Consider the following 13534-nt stretch of genomic DNA (forward strand, 5'->3'; position numbering starts at 1 on the left):
GTGGCAATCCATCTGAACAGGGGGCAAGAGAATGATGCTATAGGAAATGTCTGTGTTGGTATGTTTGCTAGGCTAGGTGTGACCATGGTGGGGGGATGGGAAAGGCTGAGAAAAAGGTAAGGTTTCCATACCTGAGCAGGGGTGGGTGTGGCAGTCTCGGGTCTGGCTATGAGGCCCCTGGCACTCAGTACTCCCAGAAACTGAGCCAGAGCACCTGCGCCCACGGGTTTGAATGCCCCCATCACAGTCAGCTGAGCAGGAGGACCATGGTGCCCAAGGTGTCCAAATACTAGACACTGTCAGAAAGGAAAAGGTTACACCCAGAGAGGACATAAGCAGAGATACAGGAAAGACTCCAGTGTTTTGGACAAAAACAAGCAGAAGGATGTAGAAACAATAGAATGGACACACAGAAAGGAGGAGGGCAATCCTGGAGAGTCAGGACTCCTTCCCTCTCTTCCCACCATGACCCTGTCCCCTCTGAAGATGGAAGCAGCAGGTGTGGACCGGTAGGATCCTGACCTTGGCCCCAGGGTTCCCCAGGGACACAGAGTGAGAGGGATTCTGAACACAATGATTGGGAGACCTTCCCTGGCCAGGGAGTGTGGCTGCCATGTGCCGACCCTGCCTAGGAGTCAGCCCCTAAGGATCAGCACCCCCTCCCCCATATCTTTCTCCCATCAGACCAAGTCTCCTCTTCTGTCCCCTGCCCATCCCTCCACCTAGGACATAATCAAGCACCTGGACATGCAGGAAGCCTGCAGAGCTCTTCTTGTGAGGACTCCCCAGAGCAAACCACCCCCTCAGACCTGGGGCAGAGGCGAGAACGGTGTCGCCAGATGGGGGGTCCTCCCAGGGCAGAGCAGCTTTGGGAGCAAGGGGACCAGGGTGTCCAGGGAGTCCAGCCCAGAAGCTCTGTGGAGAAAAGAGGAGGAGGACCGTGGTGAGGAGAGTCAAGGGAAGGTGGAGAGGGAGAGGGCGTGGGATGCTTAGAGAAAGCTTCAGCGATCTCCAGGATCGAGGGAAAGTCGAAGAAGGTCAGGAGAACCGGAGGGGACATTCCTTCAGCCTCCGTCCTCGGCGGTCTGCTCTTCTCTCCCCTGGCCATCAAATGAAGTCATGGAGGCAAAATACTTCATAAACCTTAAGGCAACTCTACAAGAGGCGGCTACTGTGACTGCAGGGCAGCACGGATGGTACAGTGGAGGGAGAGCCAGTCTCTAAGCTAGGAAGCCCCGAGTTCAAGTGATGCCTCTCCCATATACCAGCTGTGTGACCCTGGACAAGTCACTTAATCTCTCCACGTCCCAGAAACTCTCTAAAGCTGTAAGTGGTGGAAGAAAGGAAACAAGCGTTTATTAAGCACCTACTGTGTGCTGAACGCTGTGCTAAGTGACTTACAAATATCATCTCATTGGATCCTCACAACAACATCTGAGGTAGCTGCTATTATTACCCCCCATTTTGCAGTTGAGGAAACTGAGGCAGAGAGCGGTTAAGTGACTTACCCAAGGTCACACAGCTGGTGTCTGAGTCCGTATTTGAACTCAAATCTTGATTCTAGGCCCAGCATGCTATGCATTGTGCCAGCAAGTTAGAAAAGATGCTGGTCTGCATTGGCAGAGAGGGTCTCCTCATCAGGAGTTCCCAGCACCAATGAAATCGAGATCCTGTCCCCCTCCCCTATTCCTGTTACGGGCCACCTCAATCATTCTTAGGACTCCAGCTGTCACCTCCATGCAGGTGATCCCCTAACTCTGAGTTCCAGAAGCTCAATTCCCATCCCAGGTAGATATTCCCTCCTGCTCTACCTCCCCCTAAAATGTCCCACCAGCACCTTAAACCCAACTTAACCAAAACCACGCTTGTCTCCCTTTCCCCTAGAACTTCTCCTCCTCCCACCTTCTTAGCGCTGTCAAGGAGGCTGCCATGGTCCCAAGCTCAGGACCTCCCTGTCCTCCTTGGCTCCACCCTCTCCCTCATCCCCCACATCTGCTCAGTCACCAAGTCCTTCAAACCCTCACTCAAAACTGCTCTTTCCTTTCATGGCCCTAGTTCGGATCCAGGCGCCCTCAGCCCTGGAACCTGGCCGTATCCTCCCAAGCACTTTCCACCTTGTCTGTCTCTCTCCACTAATCTCTGAGGCAACATAGTATAATGGAAAGAGTACTGGAACCCCTATTACCAGAATATTTGTAGTAGCTCTTCCTGTTCTAGCAAAAAACAGGAAACAAGGAAGGGGTCCGTCCGTGGGGGCAAGGCTGGACAAATTGTGGCCTATGAGTGTAATGGAATAGTGCCGTGCCATAAAAATGTGATTGTGCTCTATCCCCATCCCCTGACTTTACCAGCACCACATTCTGTGTGACAGGCCTGAACTTCCTGCCCGTTTCCCTCACAAGGGGCACCTCCAGAAGCTGCCGCTGGATTGGAAGGAGACCTGAATAGAGAGGAAGAGGGAAGAGGAAAGTCCACAGCACCACCAGGGGCATTCTCCTGTCTTCTCTCCCCACCTCCTACCTTTTGTGTCTTCGTGACCTTTCCAGTCCTCTGCTCGGCTGAGGTCAGAGGTCCTTTCCCTCCCCACACCCCTAATTTCCCCTCACATCCCCTCCAGCCCAGTTCTCTATCCTTCTCCTTCCTACCAGTCTCTCCTCCCCTTTTCAACCCTCCCCTTCCAACCACCACTGTACTCTATTCCTGCCCCAACCCACTCTTCCCTCCTCACTTTGACCCACACTCCTCTTCTCCGCTGCTCTCAGCTCTCCCTTCCTCCACTCTAATTTCACTTTGTCCCTTCACTTCCTTCCATTTACTCTCCTTCTTCTTCCTCCCCCCCATTAATCTTCTTTCCCTATCCCTATTTTCCACCCCACCTCCCCTCCACATACAAACACACATACCTGAACCTGGCCTGGGTTCCAGGGCCACAGGAGTGGTCACAGGGGCCCCAAGAGGACCATGCTGACCAGCCACAGGGCACAGGACAGTCCCCTGCTTCACAATGAAGAGTTCCATCTTCACACACACTAAAGGGAGAAGGCAGAGGAGTCAGAAATAGGAAGAAGGTAGAGGAGAAGTATGGGTGATAGAATTTCCCTCATCCAGGACTGGGAGATGCCAACCTTGGCCCTGTCCCTACCCAAGCCCATATGGTGCCTTCTTCTGTGCTCCTTAGGATGGGTGCTCACAGCTAAGTCCACACTCACCATTGGCTGCAGTTGTCCAGAAGAAAGGACTCTCTGGGAGGCTTGATCTCTGTGCCCACTAGACAGGGGCACTGGGAAAGTGTCAGGCACTGGGCATCATGGAGAAGGAGTCCGGGGGGGCATCGGCAACCTAGGGGTAAGGGAAATGATCAAAAATGGGAGAGGTATCAAACTGAGGGAATTGATAAAATAGGGGAAGAGAGGACCAAAGAATTTGAAGGTAGAAAGGGAATAGGGTGGGAGGGGTTAGGTCAGCTCCAAGCAGCCAGCTAAAGTCTGGATGTCTACGTTAACCTTGCCTACTCCCTTGGCTAGGCAGGCCCATCTTACCCTCCATACAGTGTGCGCTGCAGTTCCTCTTGGCTTCAGGATCCTGGCAGGAGGGTGGGCACTGGGGCACCAGGCCCTGCTGGCACTGCTCAGTGCTCACATACACAAGGTCTGGGCCACAATCTAGGAGGGAGATGGTTATGGAATCAGGGAACAAACACTGAAGTAACCCCAGCTGCCCAAACTTCCTAGCATAGTCAGCTGTCCCCTGGTACCTGTACCACCACTGCAGGGCTGCAGGCCACAGGGTAGGCTCTCTTCCGGTGCTCCAGGGCAAGAGGCACCACCATTCTTGGGTGGGGGATCCATGCAGCTACGCCAGCGTCTCTGTTGGCCTCCCCCGCAGGATGCACTGCAGGGTCCCCAGAGGCCCCATGAAGTCCAAGCACCAGGTACTGCAGAAAAAAATGGAAGACAGGACCAGGAACTGATGGAGATTCCCTTTGTATGACAGAGTGGGGGGAGGGGGCAGGGAGCTGCTCAGAGAAGGGAAGAGAAGTGAAAGGAACAAGCATTTATATGGCACCTACTATGTGCCAGACACTGTGCAAAGCACTTTACAAATGCTAGCTCATCTGAGATGGCAGGTGCCTGCTGGGATTTGCACCTGTAGCCTCTGACCTCTGCATTCTGTTGGGCAGCACCAAGGGTGGGCACTGGCTCTAGTCACATTCATGCTGCCCACAGGGCAGATGTTGGTAGGGAACCCTCTCACTGAAATGCTCTGAATGGTGGCCCGACTGAGCTCCCGGAACGATAAGAGAGAGACCATCTGGATAGCCTGAATAGAGCAGGGTCAGTAGCATTGACCTCTGCATGCTCCCTCACAGCCACAAGGCCAGAGAGGCCCTAGATTTTAAGTAAATAAAGGCAGAGTCAGGACTCCTCTACAAACCAACCCTGGGATCAACATCTAGGCTGCCTATTACCCACGTGCATTTCCCTGAAGTTGGCAAGTACTTTCTTCACAATTAGCCTCATGAGGTAGGAAGCATAGTTGTTTTTACAGACAGGGAAAGTGAGGCTCAAAACATGAAGTGATTGGCCTAGCATCACACAACTCATAACAAATACCAGAGTTCTGCGGAGTCATTTTTCAGTTGTGTCCTACTCTCCATGACCCCATTTGGGGTTTCCTTGGGAAGGATACTGGTTTGATTTGCCATCTCCTTCTCCAGCTTATTTTACATATGAGGAAACTGAGGCAAACAGGGTGAAGTGACTTGACAGGGTCACACATCCAGTAAGTGTCTGAGGCTAGATTTGAACTCAAGAAGATGAGTCTTTGTGACTCGGGGCCCAGGGCTCTATCTACTACAGCTCCACCTAGCTACTCAGTGAAATTCCAGAAAGTGGAATTCAAATCCAGGCATCCCAATTCCAAGTCTTCTTCTCTTCCCATTAGAGTCTCTATTTGGCCAGGGCTGTAGGGGCTTGAGAATATTCAGCAGACTCATCCTTCTTAGAGGATAGAAAAATGAGTGTCCAAAGCTTTTTCAGGGACCTGGTTTTCCCATCTATAAGGATTGGGCTACTCAGTATTTATGATCTAAAACTATGATCCAAAGACCTCCTCAAAGGGATGTTAAGCCATTTACCAAGTAATGTGTGTTAAGTTATGTCAGTGTGTGTTTATGTTCCTAATAGACTCCAGGAGGGCAGGGGCCAAGTCTCATCTGATTGTCTCTCAGACAATTAATAAATGTTTGTTGTTGTCTGGAGAAGTTCTAGGATCCAGGAGAATGGGACCTTAATTCACAAAAGAGCCCAGTGGGGGGGGGGGGGCAGGGGGCCGGGGAGGGGTGGGAGGCAGACATTCTATAAGAGTTTGCCAGGTCTCCTCTTGTTTCAGTCCCAATTCTCCTCTTTGTCAACAGTAAATATTGGGGGGGGGAACCTGTGATGGGCTGGGAGGGTGAGAGGAGGGAAGCCAATAAAAGGCAAAGAAGACTAAGTTGGCTGAGAGCTGATCTCTAGAAATGCTTCGAGACCACAGCGCCCTCTGGTGGTCATTTCTGGCGGTAGCAGCAAATGAAGAAAGGTTAAAAAGACTTTTCCCTGGACTCCACAAGAAAAAAGATATCTATTCCCCATGGGAAGTCCTTGTTGAGAGCACAAGATTAGGTTGACCAGGAAAAAGGGTTGTGGTGGTGTTACAAAGGGCCCAATCCTCCAGGATTCCCAGTGTAGTGGGCCTCCTAAAAAAGACATTTTCCATGGTGAAATGCTGGATCCTGAGTCATCTGGGTGACCTTGGCCAAGTTATTCCCCCTCTCTGAACCTCCGTTTCTCTATCTGTAAATTGGAGGGTTTGTGCTCCCTTCCAGTCCCAAATTCCATGAATCCTGGGTGGAGGGAGGGTCATGACCCTGGGCTTCCTCAACTGCCAGGGTTTCCTGCAGGGAAGAGGAATTTCCTTACTAGGAACCCACACACCAAGATTACCTGGGCAGGCCTGCAAGAAACAGGAGCGACTCTGGAAATCTTCTTGAGGACAGCTACCGCCAGGCAGCGGGGCACGAAGCAGGGCCCTCCTCTGGAAAGTCACCCCCAACCCACAGCTTCTGCTACAGCTGCTCCAGCCAGACCAGGGCGCCAACATGCAGTCCACTAAAGGGTGGAAGAGAAACAGGGACAGCATAGAACCAAGAAGAAGACCTATGGACAGAGGCATCAGGGAGAGGTCCAGCACTTACTGGGGCCCAGGGTAACTACCCAGGAGATATCTAAGCAGGGCTAACCCCTCCCTCCCCCCACCCCAGGTTCAGAGAGGCCAGGCTGCCCAAGAGTTCCCATACCACAGTCGTCTTCATCAGAGCCATCCTGGCAGTCTGGGTGCAGGTCACAGCGACGGTCAGCAGGGAGACACTCGCCACTGCGGCAGCTCAACTGCTTTGGGGAACAGACAGCCCCCACGGCTGGCAAGGTGGGCTGCATGGCCGTGGGCACCACAAAAGGTGAGGATCTCACTGCCCAAGAAACAAAGTGGAGGAGACTGGTTATCTGCATTTTTGCTAATACTCCCCACCTCCTCAGCTAAATTTCCAACCTGTTAGTCATGGGGCTGGCTGAAATAAGATCTAGGAACCCTGCTCTTCTCCAGAAAAATTATCTTGACTAAGGATCAGCCCAACTTCCAAGATTCCTTTCCATTACTATGTGCCAAATTATGTATGTGTATGAGTGAGTGAATGAACAGATGAAAAAGGAAGGCACACCTTTGGAAATTGAATGACATTTTTCTTGGTCAACACCGACTCTGGATGTGTTCAGAGTTCTGATTGTGTTTTTTAAGGGGCTAGAACAGGAGTTCTTAACCTGGGGTCCATGGACCCCCAACAGATCAGTGGATAGATTCCACAGCCTATCCATAAACTTGGATGGAAAAAAAATTTTTTTCACTGACTTCTCATTGAAGTACAATATTTCCTTCAGTTATTTAAAATTACTCAATTCAATTATTTTTTAAATTATTCTGAGTCTGTCCATGGGTTTCACCAGACTGCCAATGGGTTTATGTCACACACAAAAAAGTGAAGAATCCTTGGACCAGGACAAAAAAGAACCCATTATATACGACAGGCCAGGCTCTCCATGGCCCTCATTCTTTTATCCCTTAGAGCACCCATGGATATGCTTTTCTTGAACCCTCAAATTCTTGGACAAGCTCTGCGTACCCCTTCCCCTGACTGGGCAGCATCTCTGCCCTTCTGATGCCGATCATCAGGAAAGCTGTATGCAGCAACCCCTCTCCTGATTGGACGGTCTCTGGGCACCTGGGAGAGCCAGCCCAGGTAGAAGGGTCCAGAAAGGTTGAGCCTCTTAAGTTACCAGAAAAGGCAGAGCAAAGGTGAAAAGGTAGCAGCATCTCAGATTTACACTCCAGCTTGCTCCATCCTCCATATACAAACTCTGCCTTTCAGGCCTGCCCTTCTGCTCTCGTTAGAAGCCCCAAGCCCTATCTTCAGACTCGATCTCCCTCATTGTTAAGAAACAACTTGTCTCTGTAACTTCATTTGGTCACTGCCCTAAACTGGCTTCTGTCCACTGAAGAAAGCAAGCTCTTAACCTGAGCAGTAACTCGGTTTACGGCTCTCTGCTGCCATCCACTGGGCCCTGGTTGCTATGACTTCTCAGGACCTCAGTTTCTCTTAGGATTTAAAATAATCAGAGGTTTTCCACTTAAGAAACTATCTAGTCCAACTGCTCATTTGACAGCTGGCCCAGAGAAAGGAAGACTTGCCCAAGATCACACAGGTAGTAAGTATCAGAGCTGAGATTCAAGGCCAGGTCCTCTGACTATAACAAATGCAGCATTTTTCTATTGTTCCATGAAAGTCATAAGATTTAGGTAGAGTCAGAAGCTTCCTGCCTGTTTCTCAATCTATTGCAATCTGGCTTCCGACCCCATGGCTCATCTCAACTCCTTTCCAACGTTAACAGAAATGGGTTAAGGGCTAACTCCAATGGCTTTTGGACCTCTCTGCAGCTTTCAATATCTTGACTTCCTGGATGCTCTCTCCTTCCTCATCTTCTTTAACGTTGTTTGGTTTGCTTTGTCTTTTTAATTCTCCTTCTACCTGTCTGCCTGCTCTCCTCCATCTTCTTTGCTGGAGCAACATCCTGATCCCATCTTGCAAGTGTGGCCCCCCCTACTCCCCACCAAGGCTCGTCCTGGACCCTCTCCTATTCTCCCTACACCCTTTTGTTGTTCAGTTGTGTCCGACTCTTTGTGACCCCATTTGGGGTTTTCTTGACAGCGTTACCAGAATAGTTTATCATTTCCTTCTCCAGCTCATTATACAGATGAGGAAACTGAGGCAGCCAGGGTTGAGTGACTTGCCCAGGGTCACACAGCTAGTAAGTGTCTGAGGCTGCTTTTGAACTCGGGTCTTCCCGACTCCAGGCCCGGCGCTCTCTCCTTTAGTGACCTCTATTATCATCCTTATGTAGATGACTCCCAGGTCTATATACTAACCTGAATCTCTCTCCTGAATTTTAATCCCACATCAGTTGCTTACTAGATATCTCCACTCAGATCTTAGACATCTCAAACTCAACATCTGCAAAATGAAATTTATTTTATTTTCCCCAAAACTTGTCCCTCCTCCAAACTTTCCTATTTCTCTTGAGGTCACCAGCATTCTTCTGCTCACCCATTTAACACCTTAGAGTCATTCACAACTTTTTGTGACCCCCTTTCCCAGAGCCTATCAGTTACCAAGCAATGTTGCCAAGTATTGTTGATTCTGGCTTCTATCCATCTCCTTCTCTCTCTCTACTCACAAACATTTGTTCAGTCATTCTTCAGTCGTGTCTAACTCTCCGTGACCTCATTTGGGATTTTCTTGGCAAAGACACTGGAGTGGTTTGTCATTTCCTTCTCCAGCTCATTTTACAGATGAGGAAACTGAGGCAGTCAGGGTTGAGTGACTTCCCCAAGGTCACACAGCTAGTGAGTGTCAGAGTTTAGACCCTTATCACTGGACTAGACTACTGCAATGGCCTCCTAATTAGTCTTGCTGCTTCCAGGCTCTCCCTTTTCCAATCTATCTTCCACATAACTGCCAAGTCGATATTCTCTGTCCGTGTCACTCCCTTACTTGAAATTCTTCGATGCTTTAATAGCCATTAAAGTAGCTTTAATCTTTAATAGCATCTAGTATCACATACAAAATCCTTAGCCTAGACCTGAAGGCTCTCCACCTACCTTTCTAGTCCTATTTCATTTTAGGCCCCTTTCCCATACTCTCCATTGTGGCCTGCTAGCTGGCTGTTTATTCCCTGTACAGGACAGTCTCTCTCCCTCCTTTCTGTCTTTGCACAAGCCATCTGTTCTTTATACCTGGACTGGACTCCTTTCTCCCCTTGGCCTCTGAGGGTTCCTAACTTCCTTTAAAGCTCAGGCTGAAATGTCTCATCTGTCTTTGTCTATCCTATTTAGTGGTTCATCTATTTACATTTTTATTTGTTTGGGGAGGAGGGCAGGCAATTGGGGTTAAGTGACTTGCCCAAGGTCACACAGCTAGTAAGTGTCAAGGGTCGGAGGCCTTATTTGAACTCAGGTCCTCCTGACTTCAGGGCTGGTACTCTATCCACCATGCCACCCAGCTGCCCCTATTTACATTTTATGTTCCCTTCAATAGAACGGAAGCTCCTTGAGGGCAGGAACTGTTTCAACTTTGTCTTTTTCTCCCCAGAAGCTAACCCAATGCCTACCACATAGGAAGCACTTTGGAAATGTGGAACTGAGTTGGGTCAAAGTGACTTAACCAAGGTCACACAGCCAGGAATTCAGTCACTGGACTTCTGATTTCAGATCCTGAGCTGTTTTCACCATACGTCTCTGGTTCCTTCCAGAACTAACATCCTGTGAGTCTATTATTCTATGACAGCTTCCCCAACAATACCTTTTACTTTCCAGGCTCTCTCAGGATCTACTATGGCATAGCACACCTTACAAGTAGCAGGTGCTCAGTAAATAGCTGAATGAATGAATAGTGAGTAGAGTTCTGGGCCAGTCAGGAAGAATTCAAATCCAGCCTTAAACATTTACTAGCTATGTGACCCTGGGTAAGTCACTTACCCTCAGTTTGCCTCAGTTTCCTCACCTGTACAATGGGGAAAGTAATAGCACCTAGGTGCCAGGGTTGTTGTGAAGATCAAAGGAGATAATGATGATAACGTGCCTGGCACACAGTAGGCACTGTGCAAATGTTAGTAATCATCGTCATTATTATTATCATGAGCGTCGCCGGGCTGCAGTGGGCCAACTCCCTTTCACTTCAGTTTCTTTTTCTCTAACTAGCTCAACCCAGTCTGGATCACTCACCATTCCCTTTCTCTGAAAGATGAAAATTGACCTTCTTTCTCACATCTGCTCCAGCCTACAAATGTATTTATTCACTCGATAATTATTTATCAAGTGCCTACTATGTGCCGATAAGCCCCAGTACCTGCCTTCATGGAATTTACAGTTGAGTACCAGATATGTGGTCCCATGTTTTGAGAAAAAAAATTATTTTCTACCCAGGTTTTGGAAAAAAAAATGTTCTGCGTGTCCCTAACCCCCAGTCCTTACCCCCTTACCCCAGTCCCCCATGCTTACCACAGTGCAATTCATCAGAGCCATCAAGACAGTCCTCTTGCCCGTCACACACCTGTGTGGGGTCCACACAACCTAGGAACTCACAGGGAACCTGGTCTGGGCTGCACAGCACTCGGGGGAAGGGTGACCACTGGGGAGTGCTGGAACCTGTGGACATCATGTCGATCCCATTCACTCTGGAAACAGGGGCCACTTGCCCCACCCTCCTTTAATCACCACTTCCCTTCAACCACTCTGGGCCCCAGGTCTCAGTGGGGTCAGGTGCCCAGCCTCTCCCTATCCTCAACCTCCCTCACTCCTCATCACGTTGGAGTGCACGGGGTCCTGGCATCAGGAGGCAGGAAATCCCAGTTACAGTCTTGGTTCTGCCATTTACTAACTGTGAGACTTTGGGCAAGTCAGCTAACTCTCTCAGAGACTCGGTTTCCTCATCTATAAAGCGGGAATCATGTCTACATACCTACTTATCGCGAGGAACAAATGAGATCATATCTAAACATGAAAACATCATACAAACTTGAGCTGCTGTGGCCATGATGTCTATACCAGCATAAGGGATTATTATTACCCATGGTGGGCAGAGTATGCGGGGTGAGCACCGTCACCGCAGCAATTTGAGGCTGAAGACTCTGTGCCCGGGCTGATGAGGAGGTGAGGGACTCAAGCATCGGCTCCTTTGTACTCGGGTAGGGAGACTCAGAAGCTGGAAGCGTGCCTCCTGGGAGGGGGCCGAGCCCCGGTTCTGTCCCTATGATAAGCAAAGATAAGAGTTTAGCTGGGCTGGGACCCCTGCAAGGGAACGCTTGAACACCAGAAAGAAAGGAACTGAGGGACAATGGGTCTGGGGCAACTAGGTGATTCAGTGGACAGAGCAGTGGCCTGGAGTCAGGAGGACCTGAGTTTAAATCTGACCTAAAATACTTAGTGGTGTGACCCTGGGCAACTCACTTAACTTCTCTCATTTTCCTCCTCTGTAAAAATAAGGAGAACAATACCACCTGTCTTACAGGATTATGGTGAGAGCCAAGTGAAATCCTGCACTTGGCACAGCAAAGCAGTAGAACTGCTTTTCCCTGCTCCTCTTTCTTATCTACTTTTTGTTGTAAAGGATAATTTCCTAGATGAGGGAAGGTGGGGAAACAGAGTTGGAAATGAAGGTAATGTCATAAACAAAAGAAATCAATTAATTTATTTTTTAGAAACCACTATAATAAAAGTTAGTTATCATTACCTATGGTAGGGATAGGTGACTCCTGTCCACGATTCCAGGCTTCGGTATCCAGTGGAACCTAGGAAGAAAAAGAGTTCAGCCCCCCAAATCCTGGCCCTGATTCCAGTTCTCCTGCTGTCTATGTGTCCATGGGCTGGTGTGTCTCTCCCACTCCCATTCTGATCAGAAGAAGCTCTAAGGCATAATCTCCCCATCTCTGTAATCTCCCCAGTCATTTATGCCTCTTACATATCACTGCTTCTGCCCCAGACCAGGAAGACACATGAAAACTAGCCTAACCTCAGTCAGTCAAGACCATTGGCTAGCCCATCTCTGACTAGGAAGGGTACCCTGCCCTCAGGGAACTCGCAGGAAAGTTGGGAAGACCAATTTCCACTGTTCTCCAGGGTATATTTACTTTCTCCTCTAAACTGGAACAATACTTCTCAGCTACCTTTTCAACACTAAAATGTGGGGGGGAGGCATACACATACATACAGACACATACATTCATATATATATATATATATATACACACACATATATACACACATATATACACATATATAGATATGCTGCTGTTGTTGTTCAGTCATTTCAGTCATGTCCAACTCTTAGGGACACCACTTGGGGTTTTCTTGGCAAAGATACTGAAGAGTTTGCCATTTCCTTCTACGGCTCACTTTACAGAGGAGGAAACTAAGGAAACAGGACTAAGGGTCACTCAGCTAGTAAGTGTCTGAGGCTGGATTTGAACTCAGGTCTTCCTGACTCCAGGCCCAGCACTCTATCCACTGTGCCACCTTAGTGTTTTTTATATGTAGATAACGTGTTTCATATATGTATATATATATACCCACATATATACATATTGCACCTGCATAGGTTTTATATCTATATAATATGTATACATAGAGACGTGTGTATATAATTGTGTATTTGTGTATATAGCTCTATATATCACATCTATATACACCTAAAGTATGTGTGTTTACATGCATAAAGATGCAGAAGAAAACACTGCATCTGCAATCAGAGCACCTGGTTTGAGACCCAGATCTACTGCTTATTACCTATATGACTTCAGACAAGTCACTTCCTTATTTGTAAAATGAGGAGGCTGACTTAAGTGATCTCTAAGGTCTCTCCCAGCTCTATGATCAATCTATGATCTTGTCTCCTCAACCAGACCATCAGCTCCCTAAGAACAGGAACTATCTCCTAGTATAAGGAAGTGACTCCTAAAAATCCAGGACCCAAGAACAGAAAAGCATGCACAAGGAGGCACCGGGCTATGCTGGAGCCAGTTCCAACCAGTTCCCCTGAGAAGTGATTGTTAAATCTTCAGTATGAACATTTACTCCGCCGAATTCAGCAAAACACCACAAATCAGAGCTTGGCTTATTGTTTTGTCCATACTAAAGAAAGTGATGGAGATGATGTCAACGATACAGATTAAAACTATTTGAAATGTGTTTTTCGTTTTCAGGAAGCTGGTTGTTAAACATTTACCAGCACACCCGCGGGGTACATTAACTGTAAAAGATGCAGTCATGCTAGATGATCTCTTCAGAAAGCTCGTCTTAGTCCCTGGGATGAAGCAGAAAGAAAACAATGTAGACAGGATGAAGGCTGATGGGAGGCGCCTCTGGGTGACCTTGAAAAGTCCACTTCTGT

General features: G+C 48.5%; 1 protein-coding gene across 1 annotated transcript in view; it reads right to left on the reverse strand.

Moving 5' to 3' along the window:
- The window catches only part of LOC118850951 (SCO-spondin-like), a 95833-nt gene that overhangs the window by 42641 nt on the left and 39658 nt on the right, over nucleotides 1-13534 (reverse strand). Inside the window, 12 exon segments of the mRNA XM_036760562.1 lie at nucleotides 132-296; nucleotides 742-915; nucleotides 2349-2440; nucleotides 2904-3029; nucleotides 3210-3339; nucleotides 3540-3662; nucleotides 3755-3934; nucleotides 5985-6149; nucleotides 6338-6508; nucleotides 10648-10794; nucleotides 11216-11395; nucleotides 11879-11936. Coding sequence (XP_036616457.1) covers nucleotides 132-296; nucleotides 742-915; nucleotides 2349-2440; nucleotides 2904-3029; nucleotides 3210-3339; nucleotides 3540-3662; nucleotides 3755-3934; nucleotides 5985-6149; nucleotides 6338-6508; nucleotides 10648-10794; nucleotides 11216-11395; nucleotides 11879-11936 — 1711 coding nt within the window.

This window comes from Trichosurus vulpecula, chromosome 5 (genome assembly GCF_011100635.1).
Source record: "Trichosurus vulpecula isolate mTriVul1 chromosome 5, mTriVul1.pri, whole genome shotgun sequence".
Taxonomy (NCBI): domain Eukaryota; kingdom Metazoa; phylum Chordata; class Mammalia; order Diprotodontia; family Phalangeridae; genus Trichosurus; species Trichosurus vulpecula.